The sequence below is a fragment of the Brachypodium distachyon genome, chromosome 1, assembly GCF_000005505.3.
Source record: "Brachypodium distachyon strain Bd21 chromosome 1, Brachypodium_distachyon_v3.0, whole genome shotgun sequence".
NCBI lineage: Eukaryota > Viridiplantae > Streptophyta > Magnoliopsida > Poales > Poaceae > Brachypodium > Brachypodium distachyon.
This window is the reverse complement of record NC_016131.3, coordinates 42895082-42920818: the sequence shown is the minus strand read 5'-3', so window position 1 is coordinate 42920818 and position 25737 is coordinate 42895082. Positions and strand designations below refer to the sequence as shown.

At 43.3% G+C, this 25737-nt stretch overlaps 3 protein-coding genes across 9 annotated transcripts; 2 read left to right on the top strand and 1 right to left on the bottom strand.

Annotated features, from left to right (window-relative positions):
• The first annotated feature begins 772 nt into the window (after window positions 1-772).
• Window positions 773-12983, top strand: LOC100825258 (GDSL esterase/lipase At5g03610). 6 transcript variants are annotated; one of them, XR_002962441.1, is made up of 5 exons: window positions 773-1068; window positions 1247-1324; window positions 1422-1747; window positions 12234-12510; window positions 12598-12983. XR_002962441.1 is itself a non-coding variant. In XM_024457814.1 (4 exons), the coding sequence occupies exons 1-4, from the start codon at window positions 11894-11896 to the stop codon at window positions 12825-12827; spliced, it is 648 nt and encodes a 215-aa protein (XP_024313582.1). In that variant the 5' UTR covers window positions 10896-11893; the 3' UTR covers window positions 12828-12983. The 6 variants fall into 6 exon arrangements, 2 of the variants coding, with proteins under 2 accessions (XP_024313582.1, XP_014753240.1); XR_002962443.1 differs by lacking the exons at window positions 12234-12510; window positions 12598-12983 and adding an exon at window positions 7888-8634; XR_002962442.1 differs by lacking the exons at window positions 12234-12510; window positions 12598-12983 and adding an exon at window positions 6204-6341.
• Window positions 5565-9760, bottom strand: LOC100825564. The gene is made up of 2 exons (XM_014897753.2): window positions 8636-9760; window positions 5565-7350 (listed from the first exon to the last, which is right to left on the bottom strand). The coding sequence occupies exons 1-2, from the start codon at window positions 9691-9693 to the stop codon at window positions 5946-5948; spliced, it is 2463 nt and encodes an 820-aa protein (XP_014753239.2). The 5' UTR covers window positions 9694-9760; the 3' UTR covers window positions 5565-5945.
• Window positions 12984-16487: 3504 nt separating the features above from the next.
• On the top strand, window positions 16488-25523 carry LOC100824956. 2 transcript variants are annotated; one of them, XM_024457140.1, is made up of 10 exons: window positions 16488-17441; window positions 17535-17599; window positions 18144-18210; window positions 19177-19256; window positions 19858-20273; window positions 21100-21284; window positions 22024-22109; window positions 22325-22458; window positions 23726-24025; window positions 25048-25523. In XM_024457140.1, exons 1-10 carry the CDS (start codon window positions 16695-16697, stop codon window positions 25233-25235), a joined length of 2268 nt encoding a protein of 755 aa, XP_024312908.1. In that variant the 5' UTR covers window positions 16488-16694; the 3' UTR covers window positions 25236-25523. The 2 variants fall into 2 exon arrangements, with proteins under 2 accessions (XP_024312908.1, XP_003560859.1); XM_003560811.4 differs by lacking the exon at window positions 18144-18210 and having other exon boundaries at window positions 17535-17672.
• The last annotated feature ends 214 nt before the right edge of the window (window positions 25524-25737 follow it).

Below are 25737 nucleotides of genomic sequence, written 5' to 3'. Positions count from 1 at the left end.
CCGATCCGCATTCCCTAGCTATCATCGCTCTCACCAGTTTCTCCTCGGCTATCGAGGCGATTAATGGCGGTTTGTCGGGTCAAAGCCCGCCGGTTGCCAGTCCCAATACAAATCTCGTTGTGTTCACACCGCCGTCGATCCGCATTCCCCGACTATAAAAAACAGTCCCTCCCCCGGCGGTGCTCGCCATTCTTCTCGCCGGTCTTCGTCCTCGACAGCAACGACAAAGGAGAAGGCCACGAAGGAGAAGGTGGCGAAGAAGAAGCCAAGCGTCATCGTCCTCGACATCGACGATGAGGAAGACACTACTAGGATCCTAATCTTTCCCGAGGGCTGAACTACCGTCGGGTATGTATGATAACTCTCGAATATTGTAATGACCGACAGTGCCCACTCGGCTATCTCCACTCGGCCATGTTTAGTCGGCCATTACCCTAATACCCGAGTGTTCCGTCAGGCATGTGTATAGCCGACAGTCTGAACGACGACGACGACGACTTTGACTTTCGACGCCTATCTGAACGACGACTAGGGTTTTAGGTTTTTCTTTTTTATAAATTTCGCCAAGTTTGATGAAATGTGCCAAATTTAGATTTGCTTGGAATTTAATATTAGGGGGCGCGGCTAGAAAACGGCGGATCCCAAAAATTAGTTTTGTGCCAGCGGCCCAAAAAAAACTAAAAATCAACCATGCCAGATGCCAAATGGGAGACATGATTTAGAATAGTCGCTAGTGTTTTGATATTTGAGTGGTTCGAGTTGGAGGCACGCAGGAGGTGCTTAGCGGCAAACCCTGCCGTCACGATTTTTTTCCGAAACAAAGAATGGGTTCTCCTGTTTTTCGCCCTTCCAAACAGTAAACATAGGCTAATAAACTCGTTCTCCCTTGCGGGAAAAAAAAACGCATTGTCCCTTTCCAACTCGGTTCTGCTTGACGCTCCCATCGCTATCGCTCTCTCCTATCGCTGCTGCCCAAGGATTGTTCGTGTCGGTTTATTTTTTGAACGAATTCAAACCGCGTCACGCCCAGCGCCAAATCCGCCCGCTGGTTTGGCTTTGGCTACCGAAGTAAGCAGTTTCTTCTCCCTTTTCGCCTGCCGATTCGCCTCCCAAAACCTTCGAAATCTATCTGCATTTTTTAGGATTTTTGCCGGGATTTACGGGCGCGTGATCCGTCGCCTGCCTGCATTTGCTGTGGCTGGCTCTAATCTGCTTGGTTTTTTCTCCTGATTTTTTCTGCTTCCAGAGTTGGGATTTGTTGCATGCCCGTAGATGATGTTCGCCGAGGGGTTAGATCGAGACTCGCTCAAGTGGGGTGCGGGAGGTGAGTGGGCCTCGCCGTGCTTCCGGAACCCTAGCTGATTAACCTGTCGCAGAGCCGTTTTCCCGTCTCTGATGCGTGGTGCTGATGGTTGGTTCAGATGTGGCAGGGCCATGGCACGGCGCTCCACAGCCGTGGACTCCTCGCCCCGCCGCACGGACGTTCCCCTGTACCGTTGCGCCAATATGCCCGGGCAGCAGCAGAATTTCTACTCCAGTGACGGCTATTCGGATCTGAGCTCTTCGGGAGACAACTTTGCCAAGGGTATGCATCAGAGTATTCCCATACTGGCCCAGTCCGAAGAGAAGCGAACAATGCGGTTCCTCGTATGTCAGGCGAGCCTTCCAACTCGAGAACTTACCAGTCAGATCACTATATTCTGCTCAAGTCACTGCTCGAGACAATGTCAAATCTTCTCCTAAAATGGTTCGTTTTCTGTGCTTACTTGTACAGTACATTTTTTTCTTTTATTTACTCGCTGCTGCATTCTCTGTGATATCAACTTAGTGTTAGCACCATTTCCGCTTTGTTTTGCTCCTTGGTATTAAAGTATTAACCTTTTTGGTGAAATAAGAAAACATTCATTTTGTGTGTAACATAAGGATAAACATGTTAATGATAATTAGTCTCTGCACATTCACTGGGCCTTAAACAATTTCAACATAGAGACAGTGTAACAAATTTTCTGGTCATTGAACAACCCTTCTCATGGTACTGTTAGTTGAGGTACAGGTGGCTCTGCTTAAGGATAACACACTTCTGCATTTAGTTCATTTTGATAATGATCCGGTTTATCCTTTTTCCTTCAGGAAATGCATGAAATTCTAATTTCTCAACTGCATCATAATCTTATTTGTTACAGGTTCTAGTATATTTTACATCAGGCTTGCAGCTTTTACATCAGACGAGCTACAGTTTTGCATGTGGTACTTTTAAATCTGGCAAAAGAAAATTTAGAGAACTGACATTAAACTCGTAGACTGGAAAGATGAAGTGGTAACCATGTATGCTTCAACATCAAACCAACCTTAATTTTTATTTTTGTATTGAGAAAAGTATATTTTTGATCCCTCAACTGGCAGCAAAGTTTAGAAATGGTCCCTCAATTGGCAAAACCGGATACTCGTCAAAAATTCTTAGGAAAAACCACACTAGCGAAGTCAAAACCAATCAAAACCGTCCAAAACCGGTAGAGGGACTAGAAGTATCCGGTTTTGCCAATTGAGGGACCAAATGCATAGGATTTTGAGTTGAGGGACCATTTCTATACTTTGCTGCCAATTGAAGGATCAAAAATACACTTTTCTCTTTTGTATTTGATTGTTTCCTCACAAAGAACACTATACATGTTAACATGTACTAACACTATATAGAGAACTATCACTATATAGAGCCATAGAGCTTATGCCCTTTGGACTCATGACATTCATTTAAGTTTCCCCAGTATTTCAAGCATTACTATGTACTAGTAATCGAGCACATGCAATGCACGTGTTTTTTGAAAAATCCTAATTGAATAAAATAATTAGTGAAAACATATACTCCCTCCGTCCCGAAATAAGTGACGTGGATTTGTATAAGAATCTATACGAATTCACAAAACATGTACTTTTCCGTACATGCATGTGTCTGTCGTATATTCATTCATCATGGTACAACCTCTCCGGTACCCTCACACCCAAATAAATAAATAAATCTGCACCAGTTTTACATATGATTTGTCTCTGGTGGTACGTACATTAGAAGCTTGCCGATTTGGCTCCCATCGGCCATGGTATGAACAATAAAAAGCTACTCTCACAATTAAAAAAACCTCTTGTAACTTTAAAAAAACAAACTCTTGCACTCTTTTGGTACATATGGTATTCCTACAGCCTCATGGTAGGTATTGACCAAGTGAAAAAAAGACAACCACAACAAGCTCCTCTCGATAAAAAAAAACTAATCTGCAAAAATATTATCTCCAAATGGATGCTTAAAAATCTCAGATCCCACAAGAAAACTCATCTCCAGATCAATAAAAAAATCGCACTTGACAAAGTCTCCCACAACATCCTCCTTTCAAGAGAAAAAAAAAACAGATACCACCAAAAAGACAGATCTCGAAATCAATAAAGAAAATCTCACATTGCTGACTGCTGGCAAAAAACTGATTTTAGATAGTTTGCCATCTTTTGCTATTGTATATATATAGATAATAATAAAAGACTGTACATGATTACAGTTGGGTTTCCCCAAGAATTACATTTGTCTACCAAGCTAGAGAGTATTCCTCCGTTCCATAATTCTTGTCAGAATATTACATGTATCTACACGCTTCTTATGAATGAATAGATGCATCCATTTTTGGGCAAATTTGAGACAAGAATTATGGAACGGAGGGAGTAAATGTGAAAGAGTTTGATTGATTTACATGGATCCTTGATTGTCCATGATTTAAGGTGCTTTTCTATTTTAGAGGTATCCCATATGTATAAGGAATCCATATCCCTTTATGAAAAGCCTGAACAGAGTGCAACCCTAAGCAGAAATTATAGAGCCCCAAATCATCTCTACAATACAATATACTCCCTCCGTCCCGAATTAACTGACGTGGATTTGTATAAGAGTCTATACAAATCCACGTCAGTTAATTTGGGACGAAGGGAGTATAAAAGCCTGAACAGGTGCCAAATCAGAGTTCGGGTCTAGTTTGATCGTTAAAGCTAAAGGGATGCACATATTTTTCTCGGATGCAAACAACATTTTCAGAAGGAAACATGGCAGAGGCATTAAAAAGCTAACTGACCTGCAGTGGCAGTGGCAGTCATAGAAAATGATTTACCTGAAAGCTGAGTCATGAGAAGTGCCCAGGTCAATTTGTTCATTTCAAGAGACATCGCATCAACAACCCGCAAAATATTACTTTGAAGAAAGCAGCATATTCTCATTTCGTATATCTCCACTAACCACCACATCTTCTGCCAAATCATGACATATACCATATTGGCTTTCCATGGTCTCATTTCTTCATTTTTGCATCCTTCACGAAGTGAGGCTGTCTTGGGAAATGCTACAAGGCGTAGCAAGAGTTCAATTCTGTAGGAAACAAGCAGCGTAAGATAGAGTACATAAGAGACACAAGGCATTCTAAGGATATCCAGGGAATTAAAAGAACTCACCTGCAACCTTGTGAGGAGATAAAAAAAATATGAGCATAATTGGTCAGCAGCTTTCCATCAACAACACCTAGAGAAAACAGCATTAAGAGACTAAGCAGAGTACCTGGAGTCTTTCAGGAGAGGAAAAGGAACGGAGCAACTGGATAAGCTACAAGCAGGAAAACCTGGAGTCTTTCAAAAAGAGGAAAAAGAACAGATCAACAAGATAATCTACTTAATAAATTACTTTCAATGATTAAAAAAACCCTGCTTTTGTTCCTACAATAAAGCGGTGTTACTTCAATCCAAAATGAATGAACTCTGACACAGAAGAGTGGCTCTTTGCGATTATCTTTCCTACTTATAAAGTTTCCACTTGGTGGTCATCAATTTGCCTCCCATGCATCTTCTTCCTAAGCATTGACAACTGACAAATGGGCCCGTCGATATCACAGTGACCTCACGTTCTTCTATCGCTTCAAACTCCAATCTCCACCAGTATCGTCTTCCTTCTGCCGGCCTCCTCCCCAAATAATCAACCCGCAGTTGCCGCCTCCATTCTTCAATCCCCAATTCCCCATCAACCAGACTATTAAAGCAGAATAATGTAAGGTGTTCCATAGCAGTGCACGGGCAGCTTGCTAGTGTCTTGCAAATTGAAGTTGTTAGAAGCTAGTAAAAATGTGTTCGGAAGTGGTTTTCTATGCGGTGGTGGGCAGTGGCGGGATGGGCGGAGGCAGGGACGGTCTGTGGCTCTGTGCGGCGGCGGGGCTAAGATGTCACGCTGGAGATGTTGGCGGCGGTCTGGTGGCAGGACCCACGGGTGTATGGGGTTCGTCTTTTTTTCGTGGGAGGGAGGTATTGTGCTTATCCTCTGCCAGTCAGACTGTCAGTACGAGTTTGATAATAGCTAAGCCACATAATTAAAAAATAGATTGTGATTAGTGTGTCTGACTGCGTGGCTGTTAACAGTTCGTGTACATTTAGTGGTGTTGGTGTGGATGTTGAAAAGAAAAGTTTGCTCCGTTATAAGTAGTAGAGATAGACATATACAACACAAATAACAGTTTAGAGTCTCTTAAATGGATATTGTGCAAAAGCGATTCTCCTTGAATTGTTGGCAATGCTAAAATAGGGGATGACTCTTTTTGCAGAGGATTTGTACTTGTACATCCCATCAATATCATTTACATATGAGAGCAAACAACCTCCATATATGAACACACACAGGATTCATAATTCGGAAAAAAAAACTGAAAGCAAACAAATGACTGAGCCACAGCTTTCCGTGTGGAGTGGTGACTTTTCTTTGAAACATGGACTCATAACTCCTAGTTACAAGATTGCCATACGAGACACTCTTCACTAGACCACTCTTAAACTTATTTGAACTAGGCAATCCTGATTGATTTAAAAACTGGTGATGGGTGATTTGCCTACCACCGTCCGTCACACTCATCACACCATAATGAGCTATTCGTCCTCTATATCTCCTCTATATCAAGATGCTGAGGCTCATCTTTATCTTTCTTGAGAAGGAACACGATCACTACGAAAAACAGCATGGGGAAGAGCATCAGAATGACATTCCTGGATGTTTCCCACTCTCGGGCGCTGCCTGCCGCGTAGGCTCCGAGCAAGGCGAGCATGTCCAGCAACATGGCAGTGTGCATTGGCCAGAGGGGAAAGTCTGTTTTCTGACACACCAAATCTGTTTTCTGACACACCATCCTTGGGAGCAGGAAGGCGATGACGATGATGGACGCCATGAAGGAAGTGGAGTTGCTGTAGAAGAAAGCATTGTATCTCCGCTTGTCAATGTCATAGAGGATGGGGCTGCCAGCGGAGTGTCCACTGTCGTCATTCTTCCACAGGCCACCGGGTGGTTTCAGGCCCGTCAGGTAGGTCACGCTCGCAGCCAATATGCCTAGCAACATGAGGTACATGGGCATAGACGCTTCCTTTTTCTCTTCTTGCCCGGCCCCTGCTGCTGCAGACCCATCTTGTTCTTGTGCATTGTTCCTGGGCTTCCCTTTGGTGACTCCAAGATAGACTACTACTGTAAACACCACAACGACCAATACAAACACAAAGATGGTGGCTCGTAGATGCAGGGAGCTTCCCGCAGTGTAGGCACCCATGAGACCAAACATGCCGGCCACCATGCACACATAGAGCGCATGACACCGTATGCCAGGCCTGTACATGCTTGGGTTCACAAGGAGAATGATGAGAGCCACAGACGCCATGAAGCTCGCTGCATTGCAGTAGAAAAATGCCTTGTAACGTCGAGGATAATTGTCTTGGAAGACAGGGTAGCCCGCGCTGTGCCCAGCCTGCTTGTCATCCATTTCCCAGAACCCACCCGGCGGGGTCAAGCCAGCTTGGTAGGTGAGCGTCGCGGCCAAGATTGCAAGGAGCAGCAACACCTGACGGTACTTCTCCAACTTGACATCATCTATGTTGCCCGGGTCTAGTGTGAAGATGATGTGGATCACCACGTAGATAAGGACGGCGCCGGCCACGGCGACGATGTAAATGGAGGTGCTTATGTCCCGGCAACTCCCAGCAGCGTAGGCGCCTATGAGGCTGAACAGATCTAGTATCATGGCTGCCTCTAGCACATGACGCCTAACTAGAGATGCACTTTGTAACATCACGATGATGGCTAATGATGCCACAAAAGCAGCGGAGTTACAGTAGAAGAACACCATGTACCGCGCGGGGTGTGTTGTCAAGAGTATCGGCTCTCCGATAGCATGGCCATCCCCATTGTCCGACCAAAGACCACCTGGTGGATCTAGTCCTGCTTGGTAAGCTATGGATGCCGCAAGTACGGCAAGCAGCTGAATAAAATCTCGAGCCTTTTCCAAAATTTCATCATATGGTCTGTCCCTCGTAATTGCATAGATAGAGTTAAATTGCAGCCTAGAGTAATTCTTTCTGAAATAAAACTATATGAAAGAACACTACCACATGTCCACATTGCTAGTATATATTAAAAACAACAGATTTTTTAATAAGAAAAATAGAATCATGGTGTCATGCAAATGAAAGGATATATGCAAAAGCCATACAGATCAAGATTTTTTAGCTGTATAGATATCTTCAGCTAGAGTGAGGTTACTATACATATTTGAATATTGTGTTTAGACATGTTTATCTCTACAAACTAGTGGATGCAATTGCATCCCTAAATTTGGTGCAAAAAAAATGCATCCTTAAATAACTAAGATTGCATCGCCTGGTTCTGAGGTGCATGCTAATGATGGCGCTTCCACCATCTCTTAGGCACCCCGTTTTCAGTTTAATGTGGGGGATTCTTTGGGATGCCTCTTGGTATATGGGTCGCTTTCTTCCTCACCTTGTAATAGTACACTCTTTCTACGTGGTTTACCGATGGATCAAACATTTGGATTTACCCAGGTTTCAGGCCTCCAAGGATTGGTGACAACTGACAACCATAATCCGGACTTCGTTATGTTACACAATAGTACAACTGTTTATAATACGGGTATCGAGTGAGTTAGGGGAACTTAGCGGGCTAAGATTTGTGCAACAGTAGACTTCCCTGGTTCTCCAATTGCCCCTCCTCTTACAGACCCTTGGACTCATGTTTATATCCGTTGTATGGCGGTTTCATCCTAGTCTCCAAGTAGGACTCGATGACGCGTCAGGCTGGTCTCTAGGTTGTGTACCGGTAGAACCTAAAGTTTTCTTGGGGACCCTGGGGTATATCCATCTAAGTGAGTGGAACTCCACACTAATGGTATATGTACTCCTAGACTCACCGGGCCTGTTTATATGTCAGCATACAAAGTATGAGTGTGGCTATGTCTCATGCGTCAGAGATATTTAAGCAAAATGATTAAATCTCAGTGGATGCCCGTTGGATTAAGACAGAAAGTCATCATATATACAGAAAACCAAAATCTTGTGGCGATATGATAACCAGCGAGTTCTGAAAAAAAAAGAGGGACAATTCCAACCTGGTACTGAATTATGTACTGCTCCCTCCGTCCCATATTAAGTGACTTTCTATTACATGTATCTTGATGTATTTTAGACATAGATGCATCCATATTTGGATAAATTTGAGTCATTTAATATGAGACGTGGGGAGTATATGCCAGTGATTTGCTAAGGGGGAAGTAAAAAGGTGCCAATTGCATACCTGGTACGAGTGAAGAAGTTGCTTATACTCTGGAAACATCCTGTGAGTACTTTACAACAGAGGCGCTCCTTGCATGCGAGAGTAATCTTGGAACGTTTGATGGCTTTGGCAACAGCCACAATACCTCGCTGGAGGACAATGTAGACGAGAACCAGCACACCTAGGCCGAACACAGCGGCGGTGTTTCGAGGGTCCCTGCAGCCCCCGACGGCGTATGCACCCCCGAGGCCCAAGAGGGCCACGAGGGTGCATACATACAGACCACCGAACCTCAAGGTCCAGTTCCGGCTGATGTTGAGCTTCTTATGGTGGACGATGAGCAAGATGGCGAAGAGGGAGGCGACGAAGGCGGTGGTGTTGAAGAAGAAGAAGGCGTGGTAGCGGCGGCGGTGGTGGTCCAGCAGCACCGGGTCGCCGGCAGTGTGCCCGTCCCGGGTGCTGTTCCAGAAGCCGCCGGGCGGGTTGAGCCCGGCCACGTAGGCTATGGTGGCCGCAAAGATGGCGAGCACCATGAGGATCTCGTGCTCTTTCTCGCGCTGGTCGGCGGGCACTTCTTGGCCTGGCCTCGGGGCAATGTAGAGGAGGAAGGCGATGGCCACGTAGGCGAAGACGGAGAACACGAGCACGGAGGCGCAAATGGTGGTGAACCTGTCGCGGCTGCTCCCGGCAACGTAGGCCCCCATGAGGCCGAACAGGTCGAGCACCATGACGGCACGCAACAGGTGCAGGTGCAGTTGGCGGTCGGTCGTCTCAGGGAGTACCAGCAGTTGGAGGCAGACGACGAGCGAAGCGGCGAAGGCGGTGGCGTTGCAGTAGTAGAAGGCGATGTAGCGGTGGTAGTGGGTCTCCCGGAGGATGGGGTCGCCAGCGAGCGCGCCGCCCGGCGTGTCCTCCGGCCACGCTCCCCCCGGCAGGTTCAGCCCCGCCGCGTAGGTCACCGTCGCCACCAGGGTGGCCAGCAGCAGGAGGGACTGCTTCAGCTGGAACTCCGTCGATATGCGCGTGACTTGGACATCGGTGTCGGACTCGCGCGACAGGGTGGTGCCTGGCGGCGCCATTGGAGCTGGAGTGGAGGTTTCAGTGGTATGATCGCCCTGCGGTTTCCACACAAGCGGCAAACATGCCTTGGCTGATGGGCATATATATAAGCTGCCCGTGCTTTTGGTATCTACGTGACTTGGCATGAGAGCATCGGCGCGCTGGCATCTGCGTGCTTGTCAATTTGTCGGAGGATCACTTGATGGAGAGGTCTTATTTAAAGATTGTTCCATTCCTTTCCCCAGCTTTGTTTCTCTAATCAATTAGGCATATGTCCATCGTCTTTCCAGCCCTGGCTACCTTATTCCGCGCTCTTGATCACTCCACCTATGGTTCGTCATGGATTTGCAGCTGTACGCCTGTACCTAATACAAATACCAGTGATTAGTACCGGCCGTTGGCACAAATGCACAGCTACAGCTCGATGCCAAAATCTGAAAACACCCGATTCATCCAATTGCTGAACGGGCCAGCCCACTAGGCAACCCACAATGGCAAGTGACCAGTCAACCGATGAAAGGCTTGAATCGATCGGCCGTCAAACAAAGTTAAAACACACGAACACAATCTAACACACCTCTGACCGGAATTACTTGTCAAAATATTACATGTACCTAGACGATTTTTACACATAAATACATCCGTATTTGGGCAAATTCGAGACAAGTAATACCAATTGGAGGGAGTAGATACATCGGATACATATTACTACCCTTTAATAATATATGACGTGCTATCTCAAGTAAAATTTCCCTCAGAAAAATCTCAAGTAAAAAAATCAAATTTGATTAATTTTGCAGAAAATATACTACAATAATATTTACGATATCAAATAAGTATACTATGAAAATATATATCATGATTGATTTAATCAAAATAACTTAAGAGTTATATATGTTGGTAATTTTTCTATAAACACGGTAAAATTTTAAGAAAATTGACTTTAGAATAAAGCTGCAATATACATTTTATATTTCGAATGGAGGGAGCATTACATAATTTTTGCGAGAGATAAAAATGTACTCCGTTGGTTCAACAAAGGATGTCTCGACTTTGATCAAATTTGAATACATCTATTCACTAAGTCATGTCTAAATACATATAAATTTTGACAAACTTAAGACATTTTTTGTTGGATGGAGGAATAATCAAAAATATGTATTTACAACCAATAACAGAGATGAAAACACAAACTATACACTACCCCACCCCCCCCCCCCCCCCAATTTTTCAAATCCTAGAGCAACTTGGCTCAGTCTATACTTGGGCAAATCTCGGGCCTGGCCGGGCTTCATAAAAGCCTGACGGTCAGACCTGAAGCTCGAGCCCGGCCCGAAACCCCAAAAATAGGCCATTTAAGCATTAAAATTTTATTTTCAGAATAAATAAATGATTTTTTAATCTATTTTTTAAAAAAAATAACCGTGTTTTAGTCATTTCGGGCTTTCAGGACGGGCTTGATTGGAAAGTGAGGTCCGAGTCCGGCCCGGGACGTCGGGCTTCGGGCCGGGCCACCTATGCCCGGGTATAGCTCAGTTGTGTCGAGAACGACCTCCTCTACTCCTCTGCTTCGACTTTTTTTCTTTTTTTTGGACGATCCTCTGCTTCAACTAAACAATGACGAGGCTTCAGAAGATGAAATGGGCCGGGACGAGCAAAGGGAGTCAAACAGACCGGGGAGGCCCAACAAGACCGTTCGGACTAGCGGTGTAGGCCATTAGGGCGAGTCCGAGTCCGATCAGAACCCACAAGGCCACAAGTCCGAGTCCGATCGATCAAAGCCCACAAGTCCGACTACGACTTGTTTCCCTAGAGCTAAGCCACCGTTGGTTCTACGGTACTACGAGTATAAATTTAGGAGGCCACGGTGTGCATCGTAGACACAACCAGTAAGGCTTTCTTCAGTTCCAGCGACACAGATCGAGCCTTGTGTTTCGATCTTTTTCCTTCGGGCAGCAGTTTGACGTACGATCCTCAGACCAGCGACTACACAACAAGAGAACAGTTCGACGGACGAGAGCCAGCCATGAAGCTTCTTACGGCCTTCCTCGTGCTCGTCCTCCTCCTCTTTGTTCTAGATGCCAGCCGTGTGGAGGCCCGGGGCACGCCTGCCGGCCATCAGAAGAAATGGTCAAACAAGAGCCTGTTCGTCTTCGGAGACGACTTTACCGACAACGGTAACCTCCCTTTGACAGATCCTGTCACCGAGTTCTCGCGGCAATGGGCCTACCCCTACGGCTCCTCGTACGTCGATGCCCATGGGTTTCCGCGACCAAATACTCCATCCGGCCGTTTCTCCAACTACAAAATTCAGTCAGATTTTATTGGTAAGTGTATATTTGTGATCTCATTCTTTAGCTACACACCTGCTTCTAGATCAATGGGCCGATCTTTAGTAACTCAATTGCACTTGTGGCCATCTCTGGCAATGACTACGCTAGCCCGGGTGTCACTGGCCGAAGTTCCATAAACGACGTGAGTAGCAGCACAATTGCACCGTAATACACTTTGAACATTTTTTTTCTGACTTATTTTTCTAACTTTATATGGACGTGTGTAGATCAACGCTTATATTGGGAAGGTGACAATGGAGATTTCAGCCAATGTGGACCGGTTGCAGAAACTCGGGGTCAAAAAGGTTCTTGTGAACAATTTGCACCCGGTTGGCTGCACGCCATCAAAAACGCAAACGAACAACTACACGGAGTGCGATATTTTTGGAAACTATGGCGCGTCCGTCCATAACAACAACATGAAACAAGTGATGGCAACAAAGAAAAATGTGCACATCATTGACCTGTACGCTGCCTTCACCAATATTGTGAATAATGCTCAAGGTACGTACATGCATCCAAAAGTCTCAACATTGTAAGATTTCTAATACATGAATTTGACTATATATGTTCTTGAACTTCATAATAAAGGCTCGGAGCTATCAAAGCAATTCAAGCGCAAGCTGTCACCATGCTGCGAGAGTCTTGATTCGAAGGGTTACTGCGGACAACAAAGCGCGTCTTCGGAGCTTCTCTACAATGTGTGTGACAAGTCCAACAAATTTTTCTACTGGGATGGCATGAACCCGACCCATGCTGGATGGGAGGCCGTGATGAAACAGTTGCAAAAACCCTTGAAGGACTTTATAGATCAAAACTAGACCACATGATTTTCATGTGGGTGATGTGTATCTTCTTTTGTTCTCTCGGAATGGAGCTTAGTTCAGTTGAGTTGTGTTGAATGCTAGAGCTTTTCTGGATTGTAAAACGAATAAGTATATACATATTTGTTTGTGCAAGTTATATTTGGTGAACGACTGCTCAGGACCCCTGAAAAATTGGGGGCCCTCACACTCATGTATCGCTAGTCGTTTTGTAGCCTTAAGCAGAGAAAGAAAAAAAAGGCAGCCCGCACGCTGAATCATGCCCCGTCTTGGACTCCTCTGTTACGGCGTGCACCCTGAAGCTTTCAAGCCCATACTATCCATCGATTAGTTTAATGATGCGTAAGGATTAGTTTCATCGATATGAGCTGCTCCCAGGCCCGTATGAACGGTCAATTGTTTTACAATATGAGAATTGCAATCGATTGATCGATCGGTTTGTTTCCTTCTCATCTCCACGAGATTGCGTTCGTCTTGTCTTCTTTTTCTTTTCTTTTTTGAGCCGATTGCGTTCGCCTTGTCTGTCCTCCACAGTCTGCACATCTAGCTGTTCGGCCCGAAGCGTACTCCCGATGGCCTAGTCAATCGCGCTATTACGTAATCTGGCCATCACCGATTTTGTAATTCACTATGGAGGTCGAAAGTTAACACTTACTCCTTCCGATCAAAAAACGGTCTTAATTTTGAACCAAGAAGCCTAATTCAAAATTGTGTCACTTATTTTGAATCGGTGGCAATAATTGGTAAATTCATACTTGACCGATCAATTCATCAGAAAAAATCATCAATCAACCATTTATATATGTATGTTCTCATCTCAACCTTTTGTGTCAGATTCAAAAGCTAGCGCCAGCACAAAAATGCTTATGGACATCTTTATTATTTGAGAAAAGTATTTTTTTTCGTCCTTAAACTTTTCGTAAAGTTTGTTTTTTCGTCTCTCGGAAAAATTCGTACTTTTTTCGTCCTCCAACTGTTAAAACCCAACACTTTCGGTCCCTTGGCTTGAACCAAATTGGCTTTCTTGTCCACGTGGCTGTTTTCACTTACGAGGGTTGTCAAATCTTCTCGAAATTGGTGCTCTATGAACTTTGAACAACAATCGCACATTCAAAACCAACCAATTTTGTCAAATCCCCGAATCCTAATCCCCCAAACCTATAAGTGAATCGGGCCATCTAAACCAAGAAAACGCTTCGGTTTGACTGAGAAAGCGAAAGTGTCCGATTGCGATAGTTGGAGGACGAAAAACGTATGATTTTCTTAGGGATGAAAAACAAATTTTCTGACAAGTTAAGGGATGAAAAAAAAACTTTTCTCTTAGAGGAACAAAAACGAAGTTATCTCAATATATATGTGACTAGAACCCATTGGCCATTGCCATTCCAATGGTTCTTCAGTCTTGCACCCTCTTGCCACCTCAAAAAGAGTGATTATGCAGTTCTTATGTGGCTAACACCAATAAGACCTTCCATCTCGTGGCATCCGAAGGATCCCATAATCGACATGATCAAGGCAATACTTGGGGCAGCACGCGCTGTCTGCGCAAGGTGATAGCCCCTTTGGTGGCTCAATCTTTCGGTTGAAATTTACTCTCTCGGTCTGGTGGTGAACACTCTCGCGACCCCGACTACACCGCTTTCAAGACGATGCGCATCAGCAATCATTGAACCAACTCCAAAGGTCAACCTGAACATGAAGTCCAATCCATGTTAACAATCCATAACAAGCAAGAATGATGGAAAAACCAATCTGAAATTGCAGGTGTAGATGAAACTACAAGGTCTCAACGAGATGAGAACAAAGTGGGGATCCAACAACGGTTTAACCAAAGATCTTCAAATACAATGAGGATACACGAGTTGCAGCAATGTCAAGATTTTGTGTTTGAAATACACAAGTTGCAAGGTCAAATTCAAAGGTCAACCTGGACATGAAGATCTTCAAATACAACTATTTAACATACCACACTTTTAATAGAATTGTGTTTGATTTGACCCTAACCAAGAGATCCTATGATAAGGCAACAAATTGTCAAGATTAACATTGTTTTACGAACAAGAGGAATATCACATCATTAAACCCATAACTAAACTGAAGAAAACAAAATACAAAGTAATATCGGCAGGCGTGGTAAGTATTTTTGGTTACCAACGCACCTGAACTTAAATTTCAAGATGTTGACATTTTTTTTGCTGATTCAATTGAGAGGGGACAACTGAAATAAAAAAGTACGAGGTAAACCGGCTAGAGAAGGGTGAAATCACAGGAGGGATTGGTGGCGGACGCTTTCAGCACTCAAGGCTTCAAAATCAGTAAAAATAGCATGGGATAGTTTTTTTCGAGAATAACCAATAACTTTATTCAAAATCCATAATCATTACAGTTACAGTGCTTCAAATCATGTACCCAAGAAATTACAAAGCAACTCTTATAACTAAAAATCTTCTTCACGGTACTAATCTTTGCAAAATGAAATACTGTCGATGCTTTAGCAAAAAGACTGCAATTAGACATGAGCGGCAATACTGCCACTCGTACTTCTGCACGAAGTTGACTACCTCCAAAGGTTTCAGAAAGCTCCTTGAGTCACTCATCCAAAAAGATAGGAAACCATGAGCGTTGAACATACTTGGGCCAGAATGATCTCCTACAAGTACAGGTTGTCGAACCGCGTCTTCACAAAAACACCAGAGAAGCATTTCAAAGCCACAAAAGACCATACCTTTGAAAGCATCGTGTTCATAGCTTTGAAAAGCATCATGACACACTGACAAAAACTCATCAAATCTACATGAACAGATCTGCGAGGACACAAATTCAAAATCCACAAGATCTGACACATCGAACATACGGTGAGTAGAATTCTCTGGTCTGTGGCAATGACAGATAAGACATCGCTGCAACAGAAAAAGAACCGAACTAACTTTATTCTCGACGGCATCGCACCCTCCACCATAGCGTTGCCGATGAATACCACACAACTCAAAATACTAACACTTTTAAAAAAAAAAGAGAACACAAGGTTCCCCCAACCTCACAGCGCGCCAAGATGACGACGGGAGACGAGGGGATCTAACCCAAAACCCCAATTCTCTCTCTAGGGGCAGCTCGTGTGCTAGCATGGGCTAGTTTGAGCTGCCAATCTTCAAAACATACTCCCTCCGTCCCATATCAAGTGACTCAAATTTGGTCAAATATGAATTATCTATGACTAAAAAACATCTAAATACGTGTAATAAAACGTGTAATAAAAATCATTTAATATGGGATGGAGGGAGTAAATAGCTACCGGTTGCAGCGGGTTGCAGGCGGAGGCACTGATTTGGTAGGAGCAATATTGGCTCAGAACCAAATTCTAATTAAAAAAAAACATACCCTAAAAGGCCGCTTCGGCCGCTTCGTTAACCGCCAGGCCTCCTTCGCACCCCTCCCTCCTCTGGGCTCTGGCCCATCTCGCTGCCGAGCGCCCCGCCTCCTTCGCTCCGTGTCTCGTCTTCCTCCTCGCGCGAGCGCCGCCACCCGTCCCTTCCCATCACGCTGCCGAGCGCCCCAGCCCCCTAGCTCGTCGTCCTCCTCGCGCGAGCACCGCCACCCCTCCCTCCCCATCCCGCTGCCGAGCGCCCCACAGCCCCAGTCCCCCTAGTTCGTCTTCCTCCTCGCGCGAGCGCCGCCACCGCAGGTTGATCTCTCGTTCGATTCTCTCGCTCCCGACCGTTTCTCCTCCCATCACCCCACGAACGGATTCCGCCCTTTAGCTCCCCGTTTCATCTCCTTAATCTTCCTCAATTCGTACCTGAGGCAAAAGTCAAGGTAGCCCTACCTTTCCCTACTGGGTCCTCTGCCCGTGCCCCGCCGCATGTCATGGCTGGACCGACGCTGCCCTCGCCATCTTTATCAGCTTTCACCCCCGTCAAGAAAGAGCATGAAGCCGACGTCGCAGCAGCTGCCGCCGCTCATGCGCCGCGCCCACCACCCCACGAGAAGCGCCACCATGACCGCCTTCCCATAACCCCAACCCAGCAGATTCTCACTCCGCAAACTACTCCGTCAGGCTCTTTGAGGACCGATTCCTTCACGGTGAAGCGAGGCGGTGAGCCGGCCCTAACACCGAAGACTGTGCCCACCTCCATAAAGCGTGATCCTGACGCTGACGCGGAGTCAGGCAACCATGCCGAATGGAAAAACCTGCGCACCCCACCCCACAAGAAGCGCCGCGGTGACCTTTCCCTGGTAGCCTCAACCCAGCCCCTTTTCTCGCCCACAACCAGCCAATCGGACAATTCAAGGGCCCAATCCTTCACGGTCCAGCGAGACGGTGAGCTGGACCTAACGCCGAAGATTGCGTCCACCATCATAAAGTGTGAGCCTGACGTCGATGCCGGCAAGGATTCAGTAGGGAAGGTAGTCAGGAGACGGCACCCTGACCCCCACTCAAGACCCAAGGTAGCGCATGCCCCCACCCTGTGGGTCAACCGAGGCCGCCTTGGCCATCTCCTCCATGATCTCGCTCGAGCACACAAGTGGCATGATGCTGCTGGCGTCTTCTCAGCGCTCCTACCTGGAATCCTGCAGCCTGACTCCTTTGGGGAAGCCCACCGCATTTTCGTGGTAAGAACACACAGGATGAAATTTGTATAGCACCACATAGTTTTTTTTTAGAGTTTGTGTGTTTTCTAATGACGGCGACTTGCTTGATTGAAGGATGCGATGGAGATCCATAGGCGGCTTGCTGAGGACAGCGGCATTCAGCTGGGCGGCAGGAGCAGGTACTACCTCAGGACGCTAAAGGTTTTCGATGTTTGGATGCGGCGGTTAATTTGGTTGCCCACTAGTGCAAAAGTAAGTTCTTAATTATGTTTGCAACCTTAAGATTAATCCAATTTCAAATTCGTTAATGGGTTGATTCTAATATGTGCAATGTTAAAACTGGAAGTTACAATCAGATGTGAGGAAACACATGAAAATAAAAACTAGGGTTTGTAATAATCTGTATTGTCACCAAAAAGCGCTGTTTATAGTCGATTTGGACCAAAAATGTCTCCCGAGATCAACATTAGATTCCAAATCCTATAGGTATTATTACTGTTTAGTCATTTGCTATGATTCTCTGGGTGGACAAAAAATTTCTGCCAGCGTGTGTGAGAATGAACATATGGCAGGTTTGTCACTAAAGCAGAGATTATTGAAGCCTTCTGGGCTTCTGGCATGCACCATTTAATCATACCAGGCTGCAGCCATTGCCCCGCAGCCCATGCTGAGATGAGGTCTGCCTTCTGATGAATCTTTTTCTGCTACCCTGATGGTTTGCACTTGCTCAACACCGTGGATATTTGGTAAAACCATGGGCGGTCCTTTTGTAGGACAATGCGAACTTAAGGTGGGGGTAAACATGGAGCGGGGCATCAAAGCATATTTTAGTGCTCATCTTTAGGTTCTTTGGAAGTATGTTTCTTTTGATATTTTTCCATTGTTTTGGCTATAGAGTTATATACCATTACCTATGTTTTTCTATTGTTGTTCCTATTTTCTTGTGTTTTTTGGATTTCTAAATTTGACATGACTCGCCGCCTGTAGATTTTGAAATAACATATGGAGCTTATTGTTCATATTGTTAGGTTTATTGCATTGTTCAAGAAATCGGTAATCGGTAACTGCTCAGTCGGGTAGGGATTAGTGATTAATCGGTTATCGGACCGATTAATCGGTTTAATCGGTCGACCATTAATCGCTCAACCATTATACTATATAGTATATATAATTATATATTGGGCTACTTGCCGCATCAGAACCTTGGGTAGGTGCAGCCATCTAAAACAAATCAAGAGAAGCAAAGGCATCAGTGGAAACGGATGGGAGCAGCAGCAGCTTGGGAGGAAGCAAAGGCATCAGTGAAGCTCTTCAAGGCTTCGAGCAGGGGCTGGCCGGCGGATTAATCCCGATTAATCGGTTGTCAGACCGATTAATCGGCTTGGGCGATTAACTGCGGCGATAAGTGTTAATCTGCATGGTGGCCTGCCGATCAGTGATTAATCGGCTGATTTCTTGAACAATGGTTTATTGTAGTTTAAGCTGTCAGTGTATCACCACAAAACAGGGATTCAGGGGATCAAAAACATTGAATCATAACTATATAAGGTCATGTGGTTCTACATTACCAAGGTCATGGTGTTAGCTGAATTATAAGATCATGTGTTAGTGTTAACATCATATTCTTCAGTTCTAATGGCGTGCTGGTTTCTTCTATGTTACCTCTGATTTATTCCTTTTCAATAATATATGTTAACAGATGGAAAATCATCATGGCTGCTTTCTGTCTGATTAGTCTTGTTGATTTGTTTGGCAGAAACACTTGGTTAAACTCGAATTGGCCATGTTCCATCTCTCCCAAGGCAAGATCGGCGATGCATATAATTTGACGAAAAGGTGAGCCACCTGCACACTCTGTCAGTGTTTTTTTTTTGTTGTGTCTTTTATGCACTTTGATCTGTGGTTTTCCGCGGAAGACCTTGATCTTTTATAGGCTTATAGCCATGGTATCTTGTTGGTTGTTACTACTTGGAAGCCTAATTCATTCGTCTCTTTAATTTATGTAATGAAGCCAAGTGTCAGCCTGTCAGACTAACACCCAAAAGAAATTTTTGTTTCCACGTTATATCAGGCATAGAAAAACTAAGTTACCTGAGGACCGTAGGCAACTTTTCATTAACAGAACTACAGAAGACACATAGGAACCAAAGCTTGAGTTGAAAACATATGTGGTATTCAGACGTGTCAATCTTGGAAAATAATTTTGTAAAGAAAAGAATCTACAGATCTTAAAAATTATACATTTGTGAAAATGTGGACACTGTTTAAAAAGGTTAGTGTCTTAAGTGTGGTAGCTGAAAGCCTGAAATACTTCTCAAAATACTGAAGCTCTTGGGTAACTAGTTTCTTGTTTTAATATTGCTGTTTCAATCTTTCTGTTCCCCACATGGCTTGTTTTCTCATTGCTGAGATAAAATAACTGAGATTTTCTTTGCAGTCTTATTGCTATGGATGGGCTACAAACAGAACCAACTCTGAATCTGATACATGGCTTGATATCATACGATAAATGGTATTCTGGCTTGCCCAAAGATATGCAACTTGAGGGGTTTGATATCTATAACGAAGCATGCACGATTTCGGTGGAGTCTAATGGCTTTGGAGAAAATCGTCTCCAGGATAGTTCAAATGACAATTGCAGCATTGATGTTGATGATGCCAGTTTACCTTCTTGCTCTTCACAAAGTTCAATCAATATTGAGAACATAGACAAAAAATGGAAGATTTCCAAGAAACCTGGTTTTCTTCATCCTGTTAAGGAAAATGATTCGGTTGGATCACAAGTGAACGAAGAAGTGGTTGATACAGATTTCCGAAGCGTATTTTTTAATACTTCTGATAGCCCTACATGCGGTTAGTGGCATTCCCTCTACTTCAAGATGTTCTTTTGATTTTTCCAAGCGTTCTATCAAGTACTACAGTAGTTTTAGAGTTCTAGGCATCCATAGAAGAATTACAGAGTGATCATATTACAGGAACATCATATAGCCATCATATGACCAGTGGTTTGATGTGATTTACCATCTACATCATTTCGTTCTTTGATCATCCTGTTCAGCATGCAATGCCGTGATACTCCCTCTTTCCTAGATATAAGATGTTCTAGCTTTGTCATAAGTCAAACTTTACAAGTTTATGGAATATTCTACCCCCTCCGGTCCAAATTAATTTGGTCAGATTTGATCTAGATACGCCACGTTTCAGTGTGTAGATTCGCTCATTTTGAAAAAAAAGCTGCGACGACTAATTTGGATCAGAGGGAGTACCAATATCTGTAACTCTAAATTAATTGTATCAAATCCGTCATTTTATATATCTCCATGGTATACTTATTTGATACTTTAGATATTAGTACATTTTTCTATAAACTTGGTCAAACTTGAAGAAGTTTGACTTTGGATAAAGCTAGAACATCTCATATTTAGGGAAGGAGGTAGTAAGTTTTAGCCTTCTTATTCTGTTATCTGAGTGTGGATCTGAATTATCATTTCAATGCTTGATCCTTGGCTGGCAATGTATTGCATGCATTTGTAGCTTCATCTCCATCCCTCATCAGATCAACTATCTGCATTAAGCTGAATAACAATTGCATTCTTTGCGTTACTTTATTTGTTATCTCAACCAAGCTCGTTTTGTAGCTCCACTTTATTCACATGATATGTTACTACTTAAATTGAAGGATTGGAAAAAAGCTTGTTGCCGTTACGGCTAAAGTGTGCTCCTGACACCTCAAATGATTCCTTTGATTCGTACTGGAAGTACAAGTCAACAACTAATTCCTGCTATGAAGAGGCAGTAAAATGTTTAAGATTGGCTCTTCATTCATCACCGCCAGTAATGTCCGCCTTATTGCCATTAATACAGGTACTTCTTGATCAATCTCATTATGATAATCATTAATAGTGATATTTGCCTTAGTGATTGTGATATAGATCAAACCTCAAGGTGAGGTTTGATTTATTGCTCGGCTTGATCTTTCACGGGCTTCCCCCTTCAGCAGCAATTAGCCAAATAGGCACTGTTTTGCAATGGAATTCGGAAAACAGGCATCTACTTGCTTCGACCCTCTATAGCATATGAGCACCTACACGTTGACCTCCAAATGAGAAGTTCCAAGGCTCTTCATGCATGCAGCACCCAGACCTAGTTCATGACCATAGCACCAGTAGTGTATCCAACATCAGTAGCATCTAGGGACTGAAAATAGTTTGGCACATAAATGCCCCTAACGTTATTCTCTTATCATGCAAAGGGTTTACTAGTTGGGCCTGCATCATATCAGATTCATTTGAGCTAAACAAGGCCTTTGTGCTCTCTCAACTAGCCTAAGGCATAAGGGCATATATCATGTCATAGTAGTTATTATGCTATTTACCTTGTATTGCGCTGCTGGCATTGGTTCAGACCATAGTAGTGGATTTTCTCATTGACCCCTCTTCAAAAAAATCATGGCTGTACTCCATTGTTTTGCATTACCCTTCATATGTGAGTTCAGTAGGAACCTGAATAGTGCATAGATATAGCTATACATTTATTTACTTGTATAGATTTTGTTTCATCATCTAGATCTATGATTTTGTTGTCTACGTTTGCTATGGTGTAGATTCTTCTGCTTGGTGATAAACTGAAAGATGCACTTGTTGAACTTGAGGAGACCTGCCGCAGTTCAACTACGGCACTTCCTTTCAGGTTGTCAAGACATCATGTTATTGGTCGTCATGTAAAGCAAGCTGTTTCCTTGAATCTCATCACGTTTATGTTACTAAAACATTCTTTGACTGCCCTAGATTCTTTTTTTTTCCTTGTCCATATTAGAACAAGCTGTTGATTTCTTTTTCGAAATCGATTTCCAAAAAGGATGCATTTGGTAAGCTAAGTGGCTGAAGTTTAGTTTTTTAATGCAGATTGAGAGGTAGACTGTTAGAGTATTTTGACCAAAACCAAGTATCAACTATCTCTTGTTGCTATGAGGAGGCTTTGCGGAGAGATCCTACATGTGGTCACTCGGTTGAGAGGCTAATTGAAATGCACAGAAAAGGTTTTGTCTGAAGACATTCCTTCTGAAGCGTTCTACTATATAATCATCGTTCTAGTTCAGTAGTTGGTTTTCCCTTCTTTTATGTTAGTATAGTACTACTCTTAGAAGGGCTTGGCGCAGGTCCAAACTTCCCCTCAACTACTAGGTCTCATTCGGTTTGCAGGATTTACTGTAGATATTTTTACTGGATTTAGACCTTGAGATTTTTTTTTCCTATGTGTAGCATCCATTTGATATGAATAGAGATGTTAGATTCCTAAGGATTTTGTCCAAATTGGCCTAATCCTAAGAATTCTTAGCATTAGACGAGACCTCATGGAAAAATCGTAGAGAGACTCCAGTGTCAAGGGGAATACATGTATAAAATGGAAGATTGAGGAAAGAAAAGAAAGCGTCATTCCATGTGTTATTACTCGACGACATCTGCCTTCCACATTATTGAAACATGTTCATGTAGATGCAATGGTATTGGGAAGTTATGGTGGTTTTGATTTAGTTTGTTATTTGGACTGGTTTGGACAATCCGAAGGCCCAGAAAGAAGGGTTTAGGAGTTAAGGGTGACTATTTGGCATTCCAGAGAGTTCAGGGCAATAGACTGGACTGGTTTCATGGGACCGTGCATACCCCTACAAAATGGCATGCTACAAATATACTCACTTTTTGCAGGCTTGCGATACTAAATTAGGTGTAGAGAAGTGGAAATGTTGTATAACTATACTCTTCATCTCCTCAGTGGTTAAGTATTGTGAAACAATACTCCCAAAGAAGATGCCAAATACTACAAAACAGGGAGAGTATATTTTAGACAAGATTCAAGTTTCTTTTTTTACTAAACAGGGGAATTCTTGCTTGTTGCATGCCGAGTATTCTAGTCTCAACCAACCCATACAGTTTTATAAGTAATCAGTGCAAATGTCGTTACTGACCTTATGATTTGTATACCATCTTTACTGATAGTGGAAAAGATCGTGGTGTAGTATTTTGGAGCACATTGTAAAATTTAAACCAATGTGATCTTTATATGAAGCCTTTTAGTAATCATGAAATCAGAACACTGGGATTGATATTTCCTTGTGGATACTTTGGATATTAGGGGAAAAAAACTGTACAAGTGGTGGTTTGACTCGTTTCTGAAGTTTATTACATCGCTTCTCTATGCTACTTAACAACTGTTAATGATTTGATTGTTCTGCTTTTCGTTCTCGTACTGGTGTCATGGCCTAATTGGCAGTGTACATTTTCTTTACCCTGTTGTTCCTTCCCCAGGATACTATAATTCCGTCCAGCTGCTTGAGGCAATAGCTTTGCATTTGGATTCAGTGAATGGGAAACCTTTTATCTGGGAGGAGCTTGTATCATGCTTCCTTCGACTTTTTTCTCATCGGACTGCTGACTATGAGGATTGTATTTCTTGTAACATTCAAGGAGATACAGCAATTGCAGCTTTTAGTAGCATGTCTTCAGTATTCTTTGAACAACATAAAAGAGAATCATGGAAGCTCCGCTGCAGATGGTGGATGAATCATCATTTCAGCCAAAGCATCTATACATCAGAAACCTTGAAAGGTAAATGCTTATCCCTTGAATTGAGGCATTGCTAACATAAAATCACATGGTACTCCCCTTCCTTCATTTGATTGTTTTTGTTAGATAGTAAATGCCATCAAGATTGGCATTAACCTAACGCAGTATCTACTCCATATTGTGTCAGGTACTCAAATTTACTTTCTTTGTTTGCTTATCAGTCGAAGTCTGATAAGTGTATAATTCCTGTACGCGGTTGCCCTTATCCAGTTTAATATTAGTTTCTGCTGGTTCGGAGAACTAATTTTTCTTTTTTGCCGCGAGTAAAAAGTTCACTGCCGCGCTGGTAAAAGTATTTTTGAGGCAGCAGTTAGACTTTATCTACCAGACATCGCAATGCCTTGCGCTGTCGCTATTCCTTGGTTTTACTTCAAATGACTGTCACATCATGAGGTTCTCCTGTATGGAGCAAGTCAACAACACACAAGCTAAGCTTAATCTGCTAAATTTGGCTGGTATTTTCATTGCTGATAAAGAGCTGGCTGTAGTTATTATTAACTGAAAATAAAATCGGTCATAACGTGTAGAAATTGTGTGGAAATCTTTTCTTCCTTGATTTTTTTAGAGATATCAACTACTCTAATAACTGTCTGCGAACACGCTGAACATTAAATCTAAGAAAGAGCTTATAAGGAATGACCATTAGATCATGACTCTTTTGATACAAACACTAAGATAGAGAACACTGGGAGGGTTGTATCTAAGCACCTATTTAACGCGTCCATGCCCAATTGGACGTTGGGAGTATTTTGAAATGGATTCTTCCAAAGGTTGAGGACAGTTACAGTGAACCAAACAGACTAAAACAGCCCGGCTGCCAATAATAAATCTTTGCATTTGTGCTTCGACTGCTTCCTTCTGGAGATGATATGATGTAGAAAATTCACAGATATTTGTAACTTCCTCTTAAGCTCATTTTCTGTAGATGCTTATTTCCACTGCTTGTCATGGTATCTTTTAGGCCCCTGGATTGTGATCACAACAAGATCTTTGTGTTGTTACAGGTGATTGCAAGCTCCTCGCTTCTAAAGCAGCTTGTGCTACTCACTTGTTTGGACCCAGATTCAAATATGTCGGAGCAGTTAACAACTATCTTTTCGAGCAAAAAGCCAAGGATGAACTCCAATTCTTATCCAGGAATATGGGAAATTCTGTGAAACTATTACAATCTTTGGAGAAACTAACGCCATGATTCTGATTGTTTCAATTTTCCGTTTGCATGGCGTACTTGATGTTGTAGCTTGTAAGTACAATTTTGATGTGATATTTGTACTTCCTAGTGCCTCTCAATTTGAGGTTAATTTTTGTAAGATTGGATCAACGTATTTATTCTAGCCCTGACATATTGTGTTGGTATTAATTCTAGCCCCTAAAGAGCCATGTGCAAGGCCGTTTCTGTTGGGAGGGTTTTTATCTAAACACATATGTAATGCTTATTTGGGGTGACCTAATACATCAAGATTTGTGCCACTTCTATTTATCTGTCCATGTTGACCTGTTTGGATAATTAGTACTCCCTCCGTTCCTAATTAATTGACGTCGGCTGTTTTGCAAAAAAACCACTCGTAAATTTTCAAAATAAACATGCAGTCCACATCTTCAATTAAACGTGAATTGCGTGTTGATTTCAAAAAACAATAGGGGGATTTTCGCAAAAGTTCTAATAGAACGTGGACTGCAGGTTTATTCTAGAA